The sequence below is a fragment of the Talpa occidentalis genome, unplaced genomic scaffold (assembly GCF_014898055.3).
Source record: "Talpa occidentalis isolate TD23 unplaced genomic scaffold, MPIMG_talOcc4v2.1 talOcc4.14, whole genome shotgun sequence".
NCBI classification, from domain to species: domain Eukaryota; kingdom Metazoa; phylum Chordata; class Mammalia; order Eulipotyphla; family Talpidae; genus Talpa; species Talpa occidentalis.
In genome coordinates this window covers 77,634,462-77,652,711 of record NW_023601433.1, presented here as the reverse complement: position 1 = coordinate 77,652,711, position 18,250 = coordinate 77,634,462, and the positions used below count along the sequence as shown (strand labels likewise).

The 18,250-nt window shown below is 44.7% G+C and overlaps 1 protein-coding gene across 1 annotated transcript in view; it reads right to left on the bottom strand.

The window, feature by feature from the left end:
- SVOP (SV2 related protein) overlaps positions 1-18,250 on the bottom strand; it is a 51,681-nt gene that overhangs the window by 24,973 nt on the left and 8,458 nt on the right. The window contains exons 2-6 of the mRNA XM_037509860.1: positions 13,259-13,419; positions 10,821-10,906; positions 9,654-9,752; positions 7,020-7,091; positions 2,069-2,193 (exon numbers count right to left, since the gene is read on the bottom strand). Coding sequence (XP_037365757.1) covers positions 2,069-2,193; positions 7,020-7,091; positions 9,654-9,752; positions 10,821-10,906; positions 13,259-13,419 — 543 coding nt within the window. The remainder of the gene's footprint in view (positions 1-2,068; positions 2,194-7,019; positions 7,092-9,653; positions 9,753-10,820; positions 10,907-13,258; positions 13,420-18,250) is intronic.

Sequence of the window (18,250 nt, the reverse complement as noted above, 5' to 3'; positions counted from 1 at the left end):
TGATCAAGGAGAACATGTCAAATGCCTGCGCTGCAGAGTCTGGAGGAATTTCTGATGAATAAGGGAGGAGAGGCCTAGAACTGAGAGCCACTCCTGGTCCTTCCATCCTCTGCATGGCAGAAGTCTGGGGATTTGCTTGTGTATTAAATCCCTGTCACAGCTCCCTCCCCGCCTCCCTCTCATCCATTCTGTCAACGACTGCACACTGGGTCCGCTGTCCATCTGAGCTTCTTACCAGGTCTGTGCTGACGCGTACTGACCACTCTGCCAGGCATGGGCCTGAGTCCTTCACATGCATGGTCATTTAATATTCTAAGTGACCCCACGAAGTAGGTATATTATCACCCCAATTTTAGAGATGAAGAAACTGAAGTGTGGAAAGGCCTAGTGACTTGCCCAAGGTCATCTGGCGATTAATGACAGAGCCAGGATTCAAGCCCAGGTGAGGTGGTATCAGAGCCCACCATGGAAGCCCGGTGCTTCAGCACCTGCATTGCTCTCCTAGGTCATCCCGGCCAGTCCTGCCCAGTCATGACACGCAACAGGCTCAATATACTAGAGGGCAACTACCTGCTCCTGGTGCAAAATTTCCCTAAATTATTGCAATAGGATTCCTTCTCCCCAACATATCCTACCCACCACTGTCAGATCAATACTCCTAAAGTATGTCCCCTGCTCAAGAACTCTCAGTGGTTCCCCACTGCCCATAGACCACACCTTTGGTCTGGCATTCAAGGCCTCTGATAAGCTTGCACCTGATTTACCTATCCAACCTCAGCTTTCAGTTCTTACGTATCTCAGCCTAACATTGGCCTCCCTCTCACTCATTTCCTGCTTTTTACAGGCAATTCCCATCCTGTGAAATATCCTACATCGTCCTCAACCCCCTTTCTGGGTCTTTCCAAAGCCTATGCATGGATTCGGATGTAGCAGCAAGATGTATGATGAGAAGCACCAGGCTCTGGAGGGCCTGGGTGCAGTTTCTAGCTCTGTCTCTTCCTCGTTGGGTAAGTTTCTTTCCCTCTCTGTCTCCTTTACCTCTCAGTTTCTTTATCTACATAATAAGGGTTAACACTCAAATTTCCCTCAGAGGGAAACTTCAAGAGTTAAATGAAATAATCTGGGTAAATAGTTAAAAAATAGCACCTGCCTCTTAATAAACACTAAGTATTGGTTATTATCATCATTCTTTAGCGTGAGCTCAACACACTTTTTTCTAGAAAGGGTCCGATAATAAATATTTCAGCCTTTCTGGACTGAGACTACTCAACTCTATTACTAAAGCCTGAAAAAACAAAGATTGTACTGTTTTACCCATAACTTTACAAAATTGTTCAACACGTCAGTGAAGCCCTGTGTGTGGTGTCTCAGTCACTAAGGGACACTTGTTTTTAATTACATGAGTGGTTATTTTTTGGCTGGGTGCCAATAAAACTTTATTTAGACAACCAGTCAGCAAGTTGGAGTGCTTCATATACCACAGCCTGTCAATGCCTGCTTTAGGAGTCCCCAATCTCCTAGGACAGAGCTACTTCTTCCTACAACTCTGACTACTCTCAGCACCTGAAACAACAATAGTAACAAAATAACACCCAAAAGGCACAGGGTTAGCCCCACCCCCTGCCTCATGCACAGGTCAGAGGTGGGTTCGAGGCAGCATATATAGTGGTTAAGCCCCCAGATGCTGCAGGCAGAGAAACTCAGGTTCTTAGTTTCAGCTGCATATGGTGTGATCTGGGCCAATGACTTCACCCACAGAGTTTCAGCTTCCCTCAACTGTAAAAGACAGATTCCAATAATACAATGATACACACCTCCCACGTGTGTCAAAGAGAAATGGCCGATCAATGTCAAAGCTCTTATTTTTACTGTTTCACACTTACAACCTTCCGGCCATGGATTTGCTTTGGTGGCTGTTGAATCATCACAATATTGACAACAATGCCTTCCCTGGTTACGCGAGGGCTCCCTGATACCGAAGCCCTAGAGGTTCTCTGCTTCCCTCCAAGACCGGGAACACACTTGACTGGCTGCCTGGCTGCATGGCCAGAGCTGGGTTTTTACTTACGACTGAGGGACCCCTCCAATCCCGAAGCCCACCAGGCCCCGGAGCACCAAGATCCAGCTGTACACGGGCGCAAAAGCACTGAGGATGCCGTAGTATAGGGTCCAGAGCACGCTGATCTTCAACCCCTGCAGAGAAGCAAAGACGCAAGTCACAGGACTTCTCAGCACCCCAGGCCCCATGGCCCCTGCACGTTACAGCCACTGATACAGTGGTGCTGAAAGGGCAATGCGCTGGTTGATGCCAGCCCTAGGGTGGGTGTGGGGGTATTGTGGGACATTCTTGTTGGCACTTAATAACCAAGGCCCAGAGATGCCAGCAGTCCCACAAGGCATGAAACCCCATAGACTTACCCTGTGTCCTGTAGCATCCCCAAACAAACTTCCTGCCTGCCTGTCACGCACCTGAAAATCCTGTTCAGGATTATCTGCACCTTGACCTTCACACTATTTTGCAAGAAAACTGGATTCTACTGGCACATTCAATAATGCATCTTCCAGGGAAATCAAAGGAAGATTGTACTGTTTTACCCATAACTTTACAAAATTGTTCAACACATCAGTGAAATCCTGTGTGTTGTGTCTCAGTCACTAAGGGACACTTAAGTACACCCTTCCATTCAAGGGGCTTCTATGGATCTGTATGAACAATCTGATCTAAACCTCATTTCAAAATGTCAAATGTAAAGAAAAGGCATCCAAAATATTCTGTTAAATCCAAACCTTTTTAAAATCAGAGATCAATATTGATCCCTTCCTTTGATCATCTAGGAATTGTTGTGCATGAACATTTGCATATTGAAAATAAATCTTATTTTATTCATTACCTCCTTTTAAAAATTTCTCCCTCATAGCATAGTTAGAACATTATAACGGGTTTCTTTTTTTTTAATTACATGAGTGGTTATTTTATTATATCTTTGAAATCATTTTTGGATACTGAGGGGCCACTGCTAACATTTTTATAACATATTTTAAGTAAGGAGACATTGCATTTGAACCATAGGGACACAAGCCTGCAGGACAAGCATGGAGCCCATTCCCAGAGTGTGAACTGCCATAGAGACTGAGAAAAAGTTAAGGGTGCACATAATTAAAGATATTATTTTCATTTTACAATATTTCATAGGGTAGAACTCAAATCTTACAGGAGCTCTAGACCTGCCTCCTGAGAACACACCTCCTAGGTCTCCAGGGTGGATTTGGTCCGCTGCCCTACTGGGGACACTTTGGAGAATAAATGTGAAACATATTGACTTCAGTTTTAAAAACTTAAACTGAATTAAGAGGGGCTTAAGAGGAAGACTGGTGGTCAAGCGGATGATTATGGAGTCTTTGGGGACATGGTCTTAGGTGGGAGAGAGGATATTTTAAATGACTTTGCATCCTCTTGCAAGAAAGTGATTTCTCTTTCATGTCAACCTTGGTTCTGCTGGTGGTGTCCAAGAGAAAGTGTCCACAGGGTGCTACTCTATCTTCACCCTTTCAAAACCACCTGCTAACCTCTTTTCCTAATGGCTGCAGGGAGCAACTGCAGCCATGGGGGCCCCAGAGACATCGCCTTGTTTTCATTGCACTTATTTTTGCAGACATTTCCTACATAGGGCAATTGCTACTGATTTCCCTTTTTGGAGTTTAAAAGTTCCTTTTCAAAAAGCATGCATTTAAGTTAAAAAAAAAAATAGTTCAATGCACCATCCCCTTCTCCTTCAGTGAGGAAGGGCGGCAGTGTTAAGGAGAATGATGACTTAGATCTTGAGACCAGGGCCTTCCTGGACCTGAGGAAACCTCAGATTCAAGACCTTCTGACCAGGCACCTGCGACTTCATATTACTCATGCATTCGAGGTATCCCTGGGGGTGGCAGCTTTTTGTAACTCTGCTGTAGCTGAACCAAGGAAGAAGGTGGATTTCTATAGCAATGAATCTGGGAAAGGTGTTGAAGACATGAGGAAGGCTGGGATCTTTCAGAGTGCAAAGTGATTTTAGAACAGAAAGAGTTTCTTTGGCTTGACTCCATGGAAGTTTGTCACTGACCTATATCCCTGAACGGTGAATCATGGATATTTGGGCCAAGGAAGAGATTCTAGTGAAAAATAATTAGCAAATTAAAAAACAAACAGGTTGACATCAAGAAAGATAGTAAGTATATGAGAGAACTGCTGGGGCAGGAATTATTAAAAATTTTGAAGCCCTGGACAGGATATACTGCAATAATAGTAAAGCAACATTTCTGCACCCTGAGGAAGGAAGGAAATTAGTACCTGCCACATATATACTTAAATCCTTTCTATTGGATTTAGCTAATTTAATAGTTTTTTTTTTAATTTAATAGAGATTTTTCTTCCTTGGAACCCAAGGAGTCTTGAATCAGAAACAGGATATAATTAGCAGCAGAGAAAATAAACGGTAAGAAGGGAAACAGCAGGAGAAGAGGAGAGGGGAGAGAGAGAATACCCAGACTGGGACCTGCAAGGGAGGTCAGTTATCCCGGTGAGACCACTGGGTGACCCCACGCCAGGCAGCACAGATAGGCACGCACTGACCTGTCCTATTCATCACAGCACACTGCAGCTGGCTCTGCATTTGCCTGCTGATGCCAGGGCTCTCCAGCTGCCCAGAAAACAAGGACTCAGCAATCATCTGTAAGCATACTGGCCTGGCAATGACAATGCCACGCGCACTGCCAGCAAGCCCCATCCAAACACAGCTCCGGGACTCTCCAGAAATGTCTCCCGAGCCTTTGGGCTTTTCATTAACTACACTTGTCATACTGCCTAACACCTGTTCTGCCTTTTAGGTTGTGAGCCTCCTCCTTCCTCTCCTCCTGCTTCTCTTGTCTCCTCCCTCCCTTCCATGTCTACATTCATTTATAGAGCATCCCCTGTATGCCAGACTCTAGAGACAGATGCATAGGCATTATATATTCATTGACTTGTTTATTTAACAATAAGCATGTACTTAGTGTTTGCTGTATGCCAGCCACCAAATACACTGATAGATACTATTCGTTCATTTATTCATCTTCTAAACATTGAACACCCGCTGTGTGTTCAGCTCTAGAGGTACTGACATTGTTTATTCATTTGTTCAATATGCATGTATTGAGCACTTTTTGTATGCCTGATATATATTATTATTTTTTAAACTAATATGTCAGTTGTTTACAAGTCTATATAACTTCAGGGCATATTTTCACACCTCCTTATGTGCACAAACTTCACTCAAAGCCACCACAAAACTAATGTGTCTTAGCCATTTATTCCTCCATTCATGCATTAATTGCCTGCTGTTTGCTAGGCACTGGCCTCTGTCCTGGGCGACAGGGGGCCACGTGAGAGGCAGAAATGCTCCCTCCTTCCATCTTACCCTCCTTCCTTCCTTCTGTCTTTCCTTCCATTTTCCCCCTCTCTCCAATTCTCACTCTGCTCTTTCTTCAAACCAGATAATTGCTAAAGCAGTGACTCACACCTTCCAGAAACAGGAAGTGAGTGGGAAGGTGGATGGGGGCAGAGTTTAGAGAGTTCAAGACCTAAGACCAGAGAAATCCCCTGTCGGTTCACAGGAAGGAAGGAGAAACAGCTCCATCCTTTTTGCCAGGCCCAGAGAGGACTTTCCCAACTGATCTCTCCAGCCCCTAAAACTAACCAAGATCCTCTGGGTTCTACAGCTCTGGTGAGTTTCCCAAACTTGCGGCCTCCAGCCCCGCCATAGCCACTTCTTGGCCTCTTATTAGTCAACATCTCCCAAGGGCCTGCTGCCCATGTGTTTCCTGTCCCATCCCAGGAGAATGAGCTGCAGCTGGAGTCTACTTCCTGCACGGCACTGTCAAATATTCATTCATTGATTGAGATGGCCTCTACGACGCAAGCTGCTGGCATCATGATTAGACTAGACTCATGCAAACGGGGTGGCCTTGAGCAAGTCACCCCTTGCTGGGACTGCTTCCTCTTCTCTGACATCAGAGGGACCACGGTGCCTATTCATCCCTGTTGGGGTCACAAGCTGGGTGAGCGGATGTCTGCGTGGTGCTGGACAGAGTGACTGACACACCTGGCACTGCTTTATTTCAGTCCATGGCTTGCTATTTGCAGTGGACCTTGACCAGTAGCCACATCTTTCTTTTTCCTGCCTAACAGAATTCTAAGTTTGCTTAGATATCTAATGGGGCAAACTTTGCCCCATTGCCAGCTCCAAATGTAGAGTTTCAGCTCTATAAACCAGTAGTTCCCAGAGTGGGGCCCCTGGGCCAGCAGCACAGGAATCACCCGCGAACTTGTGAGTGACGCCATTGTTGCAATGCCATCTGCCACGTGTCCTGGGCCTGGGGTGTGCCTGGCACTGCCAAAGTCCTTTACTCTCATGACCTTGGTGACTCCTCCAGAGTAGATCGTTTTTTGTTTTCTTTATACATATGAAGAGGAATGCTCAGAGAGGTCAGTTCACTTGCCCAAGGTCACTCAGGCAGGAATGACAGTCAGGAATGAACCCGGGGCCACCTGACTTCAGAGCCTAAGCCCTTAACCACTACATGGCCTGTCTCTGGAGGAACCACAGGCTGATGAGGAGAGTCCAAGGAAGAGAACAAGAGAGCCGGCTGGGAATGGCATCACCCCCGCCCCCAAGCTCAGTCCTGCTGGGACTGAAAGATGAGCCACTTTAGGGCAAGAAAGCTGATGTCTCTCTCCACTAACCCTCACAGCCCCCAGCCTTGTATAGGGGGAGGGGAGTGTCGAGGAGACTGCGTGGGCACCACTAGAGTTTTCTATATTCTGAGATGCACGTCACATGGCCCCCCTGGGGCTGGGTGATTTTAAGAGCCCACAAATGCTCTTCCCCTCACACGTCAACACAGCTCATAATAAAGCCTCCCAAATGTTCAGGCAGCTCTGGTTTTACTACTTGCGGCATCACAGCGCGCCCCCAGACGATGTGCAGGTGGGGGAGAAGCCTTACTGTTTTCCGGCCATACTGATCCGAGATGTTTCCCCAGAGGGTGGAGCTGGACATCATGCCGACAAAGACCACCTGTGTGGAAAGACAGTTTCCATTAGTGGCACGGAGGGAAAGGCTGCAGCAAATCAGACATGAGGTGTCACACCCTCCTAATGACAATGAGGCAACATTTGCTGAGGTCCTGCTGAAGGGCCAGGGCTGTTCTCAGAGCCATTTAAACCTCACAGCAATCCAAGGGGCGGGGGCTGTGATTATCCCCATTTTCTGATGAGGGAACTAGACTCCCAACGGGGTATCAGTGAGGTCACCTGGCCAGGCGTACATAGGTAGAAGACGGAAATCAGCCCGTCTGGCTGTAGTGCTAGTATTTTAGCAATTTCTCACCATACTGATATGTCCGCCCCTTTGTTAAGGAAATACCAAAGGTTGCAAGGGAGTTTGGGGAGTAAGAAAAGAGGCAGACAGGAGGTAGGGATGGGCACTTCATGAGAGGAAGCATTCCTGCAGTGCCTACTGTGTGCCAGGCACAGTCATTGAACAATTGGTTCATCATGCCCATTTTATATATGGTGAGCCCGAGGCTCTGGGTGAAGAGAACTGCTCAGTATTTCAGGGCAGAGAGGCCAGAGTCAGGTCGTAAGCCAGGGAGGCAGCCTAGAGCTTCCACTACTGTGCTCGCTCCTCCTCTGGGCACCCACCCCGTGCCCACATCACTCTAAATACTTACACACAGTACCCTGGCCCCAGTGCATTCCTGCAGTCACGGCCTAAAAGTGGGCTCCAAACTGGGACTTGATTATTTTTAAGCAAATTGAAGGAAAGACTAATCAAGCCTTTCCATGGGCAAATCACATCACCAAAAATCACTTTTCCTAGGCGACTGCTGAGTGCTCTCTGGCAACTGTTGCAAAAAATCAAGTGGCATTATTTACTGAGTCGTTGCAAAACTCCTTCAGTTCCCCTCCAAACTTTTTGTATGTGAGCAAAGCTTTTCATAGTCCTGTCCATTCAGTAAAAATGAAAACTAGGAATAGATTGCTGTTGAACGCTGTCTTATTTTAGTAATAAGTAATCATCCAAAATTCATGATGGAACCGGGAAACATACCATACCACTCAAACAAATTTACTTTTGCTTGACGATTTATCAAAATGAATTACATCTTGTTTTGATCTACTGCATATTGCTAAAAATTATCATGGTGACTCAATAAAGGAGAAAAATTTTAATGTTTAGAGCCTTCTGATCTCAGAAAATTAAAAACAATAACTTAAAATGATTGTGACAGATATACTTTGTCACACAGAAAAAAGTATCACAAGCTGACAAATGAAATGCTTTCCAGCAAAGTGAAGTATTACTGTGAGATAAAATCACATGGAGAAACAGAATAGAAACTTTTCTTTCCAAGATGAAAATGAGACAATGCAAGTTTCCGAATGCCCCTAAAGGGCCTCCCTGGTGGCCTACGGGTTAAGTCTTTGCACTATCACCACTACTTTCTGAGTTCAATCCCTGGTCAGACCACATGGCATAGCAGACCTCTCCTGTCTCGCCCACTGCTCCCCTCAGCAGTGTGTTTCAGTCAGTCTGCCTGTTATCTTTCCCACTCTGTCTCTGGTGAATGCTCTTACTCCCCTGCATCTCTGGCCTACACCCCAGTTCTTCAATGCAAACATTAAATAAATAAAATCACACACATGTGACTTAAATGTTAAAAAAAAGATGCCCCTGAAGAGCTGAGATATTATTTTTAAACAGATGGTGGAGGGGAATCAGAAAGTATTTCAACTCTGTTAGGTGCATTTAAAAAGTGACCAGGTTGGACCTCCCCAGTGGTGCAGCAGGTTGAGCACAGCCCTGTGACGCTGTCTGCAGCCTCTGCAGAACCGGTTCGATCCCCACCAACCATGGAGCAACCCACATGGCAAGGCAGACCTCTCCTGCCTCGCCCGCTGCTCCCCTCAGCAGTGTTTTCCATCCATCTACCTGTTCTGCTCCCCACTCTGTCTCTGGTGAATTCTCTCACCCTCCCACGCCTCTGGCCTGTACCCCAGTTCTTATATAAATAAATAAATAAATAAATAAATAAATAAATAAATAAATAAATAAATAAATAAATCTTTAAGTGCTCAATACGCATTAGCTTTTGGGTGCATCATCATTAGAACCCCCTTCTCCAGCCTGGCCATTGTCTTCCCTTAGAAGGTTGCCGCTGAACTCCTGACAAAAATTGAGGGTTCTACCTCACTCACCTTCAAGTCTTATTTATTGACCACCTGTGTGCCAGCTGCTGTGTTGTCCTCAAACCTCAAAGCACTCTCATGTGGAAGGACTGGCGTCAGTCCTTCCAAATAGGAAAGTGAGATTCAGTGGTATGCACAGAAGGGTTCCAACTCCCCAGGATTAAGCAGGATTGCTGGGACCCCCAGGTAGCTGCCCCCGCTGTGTGGAGCAGAGTTGGCTGCAAGGCTGGTAGGGAGGGGAGAAAGGGAAGCTGAGGTCATGGTATTTCTATGCAGGGCTTAACTCTTTTCTGCTGAGCCCCCGGCACCCACAGGAAGAGGGAGACACCCAGCAGAACAACCCAGAGGCCAGTACTGTGCACAACAGGAGAAGCTCCCTGCTGCCTACCGAGGTCAGCAATGCCACCTGCCAGCTGGGCAGCCGCCACTCGCAGTGCAGCTGGGGCGCGAGGATGCTCAGGATCATCATTTCCATGGCATCGGCCATCTGCAGGGAGGAAGCAGACATCATCAGTCTAGGATGCTGCCCAGTGCCTGGGATGGATCATGGCCAAGCCCATGGCCCCAGACAGCATAGAGAGGAAACCCCTCTTCAACCACCTGCTGAGTGTCCTGCCCACACATTGAAACAGACAGAAAGCTCTTGTAGTTCAAATAGTGTGGGACCATGTGGCAACTGACAGGTGTTTAATGTTCTTTGTGTGTATGTGTGTGTGTTCCTATGTTTAAAAGATTAGCACACTCTTGAATAAAGTGGAAAAACATCTTATCTCTAAAATCTGAGAAAATCATTTTGATAGAGACAATGATCTTTTCCCTTTACTTCCATTGAAGACTAGTTTGTCTTTGGTTTATAAGTCAGGGTTCTATAGGGAGAATTGCCAATAGATTTAAGAAGTGAGACCTTTTCATATGTTAAGACATATTAGGAAGTCCCAGTAAGTAAGGCCTTTATGGGACTAGACAGACACACAATGGAACAGAAACGAGAGTTGAGAAGCAGATCCTAGAGGCCATGAGAATGTGACAGGAGATTAAGATGGCTTTTCAAATCAGTGAGGAAAATGAAATAGGGATATTGTTGAGCCATTTGTAAAAATAAGTGTTACATCGCCATTGGCACTATTCACAAAAGTCAATTTCATTTGTGTTAATGATCTAGATATGTAATTTGCTATAGGCAGATCAGGGGATTTACTGAGATGCCGAGCCCCTTAAAGCAGAAGGCACGTTTTTTGTCTATGTATGTTTTTTAGGGAGAGCTGCACTGATGATATAATAGTCTCATAGTAGCCTGAGCCCCCAAAGAGTTAAGAACCACTTAATTAGCCAGAAGCTTCGGCTCCTTCTTGAGGGCAATCTCCAGCCATACTCGGTACCTCTTCCTCCCACACCCCCCAGCACAGATCTTCACTATCACCAGGATCACTCAACATGAATTTGATTTAAGCAAAAGCTCTAACTGTCCTTCCTTCTAGACATGGGAATCCGGCTAAGCAGCATGGAGGCTCCTCGGAAATTGAAGGCGAGCACACTGCCCCGCAGAAATACTTGCCCATGCCAAGCCAGTGAGAACAGACAGCTTCCACTGAAATTTTCCAAACCCAATGGCTTCCACCGCATCTTCCACCATGAAAGTATCTGGGAAGGAGAAAGGGGGAGGGATGGAGGAGTGAGTATATCTTACACTTGTCCTAGTGGGCGTGTGTGTGTGTGTGGGGGGGGGATATCCCTAGTCAAGCTCATAAAAGGCAGCACATACAGCTTCTAGAACTTAGCCTAGAAAAACATTCCAGCAAGTGTGAAGAGATATATTGCTACAAAATCCACTGCATCATTGTTTACTGAGAAAACTGGAAGACCAGAATGCCTGCCGGCAGGGAGCAGATTAAATAAATTATTATATTCATATATAACTTGTTATATAGCCACATTATGAAATATAATTCAAGTGTTACATAGAATCTGCAGATATAGAAAGATGTGCACCGCATATTGTTGATTAAATGTCAAAAACAAAGCAAGATGAACAACGAAATATTTTGTATGGTTCTATCCTTAAAAATGTGTGCGCGCGCATGTGTGTGTGTGTGTGTGTGTGTGTGTGTGGCTATGGATTTGTATATACGCACAGGATGCCAACAGAACTTAAAATGATAGTTTCATTATTGTTGCCTTTGGAGACAAGAGGGAGCAATCTCGTGAGATTTTAACTTAGTTCCTTTTAACAATAATCTCCATAGTCAGGGTGAAAAGTAGCTACTTTTTAAAAGGTAAAACTGTATGTACACCATATGGAAAGAGGCCAGGCTCTATTAGGTGAACAGGGCCATTCAGGGAGAGGTGTGTGCCGTAAGATCAGTATCCCTGATAAATTTCTATACACGTATGCAGGAATAGGGAGTGTCCGCAAACTGTGAAGAGTGTCCTCTTTGAGGATAACACCTCCTTTCTGACTTTGTACATTTTAATAATGTCGATATACTTTCCAAATGAACACAGAAAAAAATAAGGATATAATTTATAAGCTAATGAGTTTTTGAAAAAATTCTAAAAGATTAAATACAATGTGCTATGTTGGAACTTGTCCTGGAACAGTTGTCTGAATCAAGTCTGGAGTTTGGTAAACAGGACTGTGCCGTCTGAATTTCTTAGTTTTGACAAATGGACCCGGGGTTAGGTAAAATATTAACTTTAGGGGAAGCTACATGAAGGGCACAGGGGAATGCTCTCAACTATCTTCTCAACTTTTTGGTAAATCTAAAAGGATTCCAAGATAAAAAGTCAACTAAAAAATAAATATTTATCTAAAGGAGCGTCTTGTGGGGTGCTTCTGTGGGCTGCCTCAGAGACTCTCGTTAGCCCTGTTGGGAGTCACCACCACTTGGGAATTTCAAGCACAGACCTATTTAATCTGGAAGTGTGAGCTGGTGTTAACCACAGCCGAAGGGCCTGGCTTCTTCCAGCAAAAAGACTGGGGTGAGGGTTTACTGGGGCACTGCACTGATTGATGGGCATTATCTCATTCAGTGTCTGTCACAGCCATGTGATTTAAGGCCGAGCCTTAGCCCCTTTTGCAGAGGAGAGCATGGACTTGCTCAGGGGCACACAGCTGGCACGCTGAAGGTTCCAGAGCTAAGCCCAGAAGGGCCTGAGAATAAAACCATTGCTCCTAGCTACTGCCTCTCTAGCTCCATTGCTTCCTCAGCTCTGCCAACCACAGCCTTGAGTTCAAGTCCTAACCCTCTCATGATGGGAATCTGGGGTCTTTCAGGGATCATGGAATGTTTTTGCCCACTGGCACCAGATGGTGAGAGGAGACCAGGTCCCAGAGCACCGCTGCAGGTCTCTTGCTTGACTAGCTCCACTTCAGTGCACACAAGGCACTGGGCAATATTGTGGACTCTGAGCCAGAGTGCCTGGGTGTAAGTTCAGCCTGGCTAATTTCTAACTGTGAGACTCTGGGCAAGATACTTCAGCATTTTGTGCTTCAGTTTCCTTTCTTGCAAACTGGGGAGGGTGATCCTAATAGCTGCTATTGCAATTGTTGTGAAGAATAAATGAGTAATATGTATAAAGTGCCTAGCACAGCGTCTGACACAGAGCAGGTAGGTATTCAGCCGTTAGCTGCTCCTATCAGTATTATCATTCCCATCACCACCTCCATCCTCATTTCATCACCACCATCATCATCACCACCACCACCATCACCACCACCACTGCCACCCCCATTGTAATAGTCCTCATCACTGTAGCTGCCATCCTCAGCCAAGTGTTAAGCAATGATGCTGACTGGCAGGGATTGCAACAGACCCTCAGCTGCTGAAGTAAGCTACATAGCAGCTCACTCTTCCAGGGCCACCCCTGAGCCTCCCAGGCCTACTACCTGCCTCTCTAGTTCCCTCTGACAGAGCCACTTGGGAAAGAAATGCTGGAACTTCAGAACCCCTGAGTGCGTCCCAAGCTAATGGCCCCACTACAATGCGCCCTCACCATCAGTGGGATTGGCAAACTCCTTGGGCACAGCAGCTCCATCATCCAGCTCGACAGCCTCTAGGCCAGTGCGGACCCCTTCGATCTGGACCTCATGCTCTCCTGAAGCCGTGTCGTCCTCTGACCTCGCACTCTCGCCTGTGCGCCGGAACTTTACCACCCTAGAGGACAGAGCACATCTGTCATGATGGCAAATTTCCCCTCGTGACAGCCCTGTGCCCAATTATTGTAAAAATATACATATCATAAAGTTTACCATTTTAACCATTTTTAAGTGTGCAATTCTGGGGCATTAATTACATTCACATTGATGTACTACCATCACCACCATCACCTCCAGAACTTTTTTGTCTTCCTAAACTGAAATGTTGTACCCAGTAGATACTAACTCTCCATCTGCCTTTACCCAAACCCTGGAAATCATCATTCTACTTTCTGTCTCTATGAACTTGAGAGTACACCGGGTACATCATAAAAGTGAAATCATACAGTATTTACCCTTTTGTGACTTATTTCACTTAATATAATCTCTTCAAGGCATTTTTGTTGCAGCAAGTATCAGAATTTCCTTCCTTTTAGGGGTAAATAATATTTCATTGTATGGCTATACCACATTTGTCTAATGCATTTATCTACTGAGGGTCACTTGGGTTGCTTCCGCCCTTTGGTTACTGTGAATAATGTTCTTATGAATATAAGTGTACAAATATCTACTTGAGGGGCCTCCCTGTTGGCCTAAGGGTTAAGTTTCACTGCTATCAGTTGCTACAGCCTGAGTTTGATCCCCGGTCAGGGAGCTAACCCACATGGCACAGCAGACCTCTCCTGTCTTGCCTGCAGCACCCCTTAGCCATGTATTTCAGTCAGTCTGCCTGCTCTGCTCCCTACTCTGTCTCTGGTGAATTCTCTTACCCCCCACACCCCTGGCCTACACTCCAGTTCTACGCAAAAATAAATAAATAAAATCTTTTTAAAAATCTATTTGAGTCCTGCTTTCACTTGTTCTGGGTATATACCCAGAAGTGGAATTGCTGGATCATATGGTAATTCTATGTTTTGTTTTTGTTTTTGTTTTTAGGAATCTTCATAAGTATCCCACATTTTATATTCCTACCGACAATGCACAAAGGTTTCCATTTCTCTTCATCCTCACAAACACTTATTACAATATTTTCCACTTTTGATAACAGTCATCCTACCAGGTATGAAATGGTATCTCATCGTGGTTCCTATTTGCATTTCCCTAGCAATGAGAATCTTTATATATGTTCGTTTACCATCTGTATATCTTCTTTTGAGAAATATCTGTTCAAGTCCATATTTTAATCAGATTTTTTTTATTTGCTGTTGAATTTTAGGAATACTTTCTGTACTTTCGCTATCATCCCTTATCATATGTATGGTTTGCAAACATTTTCTTCCATTCAGTGGGTTGCCATTTTATTCTTTTGATTGTCCTTTGATGCACAAAACTTAAATTTTGATATAGTGACATTTATCTATTTTAAATTTTGCCTGTGCTTCGGTATCATATTCAAGAAACCTGCCAAATTAAATGTCATTACGCTTTTCCCCTATGTTTTCTTTTAGGAGTTTTATAGAGTTAGGTCTTTGACCCATTTTGAGTTAATTTCTGTATATGGTATAAGGAAAGGTTCCAACTTCAGTCTTTGCATGTGGATATCCTATTTTTCCCAGCATTGCTTTTGAAAAGACTATCATCTCCCCATTAAAAACTCTGGCATTCTTGTCAAAAATCTCTTGACCATATATATGAGGGTTCATTTCTGGGCTCTCTCTTCTATTCTATTGGTCTAGGTCTTTCCTTAGGCCAGTGCCACACTGCTTTCACTACTGTACCTTTGTAATAAGTTTTGAACGCAAGAACTATGAGACCATCTTACTCTTATTTTTCAAGTTGTTTTGGCAATATGAGGTCCCCCCACATATGAATTTTAGGATGGATTTTTCTACTTCTGCAAAATATTAGATGAGAGTTCTTGTGCCAGTGATTTATTGAGGAAGTACTCTCTATAGAAACCCATTGGGAAGTGAGGGAAGCAGGACAAGGTAGGGGGAAAATCTAAGCAAGGATGTGGTTTCTGTAGAAATCTAATCCCATGGGGGACTCTGGGGTATGCATTGTACCAGCAAGACTGTCCCAAGAGGTCTGGGGGTTGAGCTTGCATTAGTCAGTCACTGACTGCATCATCACAGGGGTAAAAGGCATAACCTTTAGGCATCCCCAGGTGAGGCAGCTTCCTTTAGCCAAGGGCAATCCTCTAGAGGCAACTGCAGCTTTGAGTTGTAAGCAACCAAGACTGGCAACAGCTAGGGGATGCACCAACCTGATAAAGGAGATTTAGGATGGGCACCAATAATACCTGCTACCAAAAAAAGAGTTATGCAAACATTTTAAAGCTCTGTCCACTGTGATTGATTAATCATCGAATCATTCTCTTAAACTCCTTAGACAATAGCCTTTAAAACACATAGTTCTTCGCTGAGCACTTGCTATCTGCTAAGAGTTATGCAATAAGCTTTTTACATTAACTCCTATTATTCTGATAATCAACCTACGAATTAGATACTGTCATTTACCCCCACTTTGCAATGAGGAAACAATTGTTCAGAGAGGTTAAAACATTTGTCTAAGGTCACACTTCAGCTAGAGCTGAGGCTTTGGCCTGCTACTCTTTGGTATTAGAACTCTGAGTCCTTATTACTGGGCATCAGTGTCTCTCCTTCCCCAGCACTGACATGTGCCTGAGGAATGAACGTGAGGCCTGAACTGGCTGTGTAGGTGGCCTTGCCAGACAGTGGAAAGTGGCGTGTTCTGGAGCAGGAATCAAAAAGCATAGCTCATTTCCAATCTGGCTGACAACTCTTCAGGTCAGGGTGGTTGTGCAGGGGATCTTGAACTAGATGGAGCCTCAGAACCCCACAGAGCTAGCCACAACACACAAGGTTGGGCCCCACCTCCCAGAGAGTCTGATTCAGAAGGACTCAGTGGGGAAGTGAGATTTTGCATTTCTATCATGTTCCCAGGTGCTGCTGCTGCTGCTGCTGCTGACCTGGAGACTGATTAGAGCATCAGAGTCAGACAAATGATTTCCTCTTCATCATGAAGCAGACCCTGGCTGCTATCTATATTGGCTGAACAAGATGCCTGAAGCCCATCCTCCTCACTCAAGAGGACCAAAACCCCCATGAAGCAGGATTCTGACAAATGGCCATGTCGTCCCTGCAGCTGGAAGGCAGATTCCACCTGGGAGCAAGACAGACTCCCATAAACCAGGAAATCTGGTTGAAGATGGGACCTGAAGCTTCATTTAAGGAGCACTTTCCACAAAGAACACCATCTTACTAGAGTATGAGTTTATTTTGGGTAGATTTGGGGGGTTCTTTAAAGCCAGTGGTGCGCTTAGAAACTGACTCTCAAATGAGAGCCTCCAAACCATACTGAAGTGTAGCATTTGCCAAGCCAGGGGGTAAATACTACCACCATGACTGATTTCAAGCTATCAACAGTTAAATAAGAGGCTCCAAAAATTCCTGAATATTTAATAATCAACCTGCTGTCTAGATCTAGTATGAGAATCTCCACACCACTGTAAAAAGTTCTCAAGCCACTGACATATGCTAACACATGAATGGGGATGAAACACAATGCTGAGTGAAAGAAGCCACTCACAAAAGTCACATATTCATCCAAAATAGTCAAAGTCATAGAGACAGAAAGCAGGCTGGTGGTGGCCTAGGACAGGGAGAGGGACAAATGGAGAGTGGCCACCTAATGGGTATAGGGTTTCCTTTTAGGGTGATGAAATGCTCTGGAACTAGATGGAGGTAATGGTTAATGGTTACACATTATAGTGAATGTACCCCTATGTTCACAGCAGCACCAATATTATTCACAATAGCCCCAAAGTGGAACAACCCCAATGTCCATCCATGGATGAAAGGATAAACAAACGTGATCATTCCATATAACAGAATATTACTCAGCCTTGAAAAAGAAGGGAATTCTGACACATGCCACAACATTGATAAAACCTGAAGACATCGTACTCAGTTATATAAGTCAATCGCAATAGGACACCTACTGTAGGATTCCACTTGTGTGAGATACTTAGATTCATAGAGACAGAAAGTAGAATGGTGGTTGCCAGATATTGAGGGAAGCAGGGAACTGGGGGGTTGAATGGGGAGAGTTTCCATTGGGAAAGATGACAAAACTAGGCATGAATGGTGATGAATGTGCGTACATCAATGTGAATGTATTTAATGCCGCAGAACAGTCCTGCTTAACATAGCAAATTTTATGTTACGTGTATTTTGTCATCCGGTCCTTTTGCTCTGCTACAGATGATACTGGAATCCGTTTGTTCATTTATTCAACAAATATTTATTGAGCACCTGACTTGTGTCATGACTAAGGATGCAGAAGGATTTCAAAGGTGGGTTGAACAGATTCAGCTCCTTCCTGCACCTCAGTATCTACTGGGAGGGGGGACACCTGTGGGTGTCACTATTTAGATGGCTCAAACAGTGCGGGAAATGCTGTGAATGAAACCAGAGGGGTGGTGACATTTCAACCACAGCATACTGAGTAAGGGTGGTATAAAATGGGCTCAAGGGAGAGAACTGGAAAGGAATAGGACTCCCTGGCCCCCAGAAGTCACCCCTCAATTAAAAACACAAATAGTCCCACCAAAGTATACATAGAAGTTTTTAAAAAATGCCTACATGAAGAAAAGAAATAAACAGATCTGTAATATCAATTCATTTTCAGGGATGAAGAGAAGGTCAATGGATTGCACTTAACTCTGAGCAAAACAATATAGAAGGAAATGACTGTGGCCTGGTAATCTTCCTTGAATTCTGTTTTTATCATAACCTCTCTTCAGCAACCATCCAGGGCTGCATGCCTCCTTATGTGCCTAATAGCAACCACTGCAAACTTTTTTAGAAGGTAATCAAGACATATCT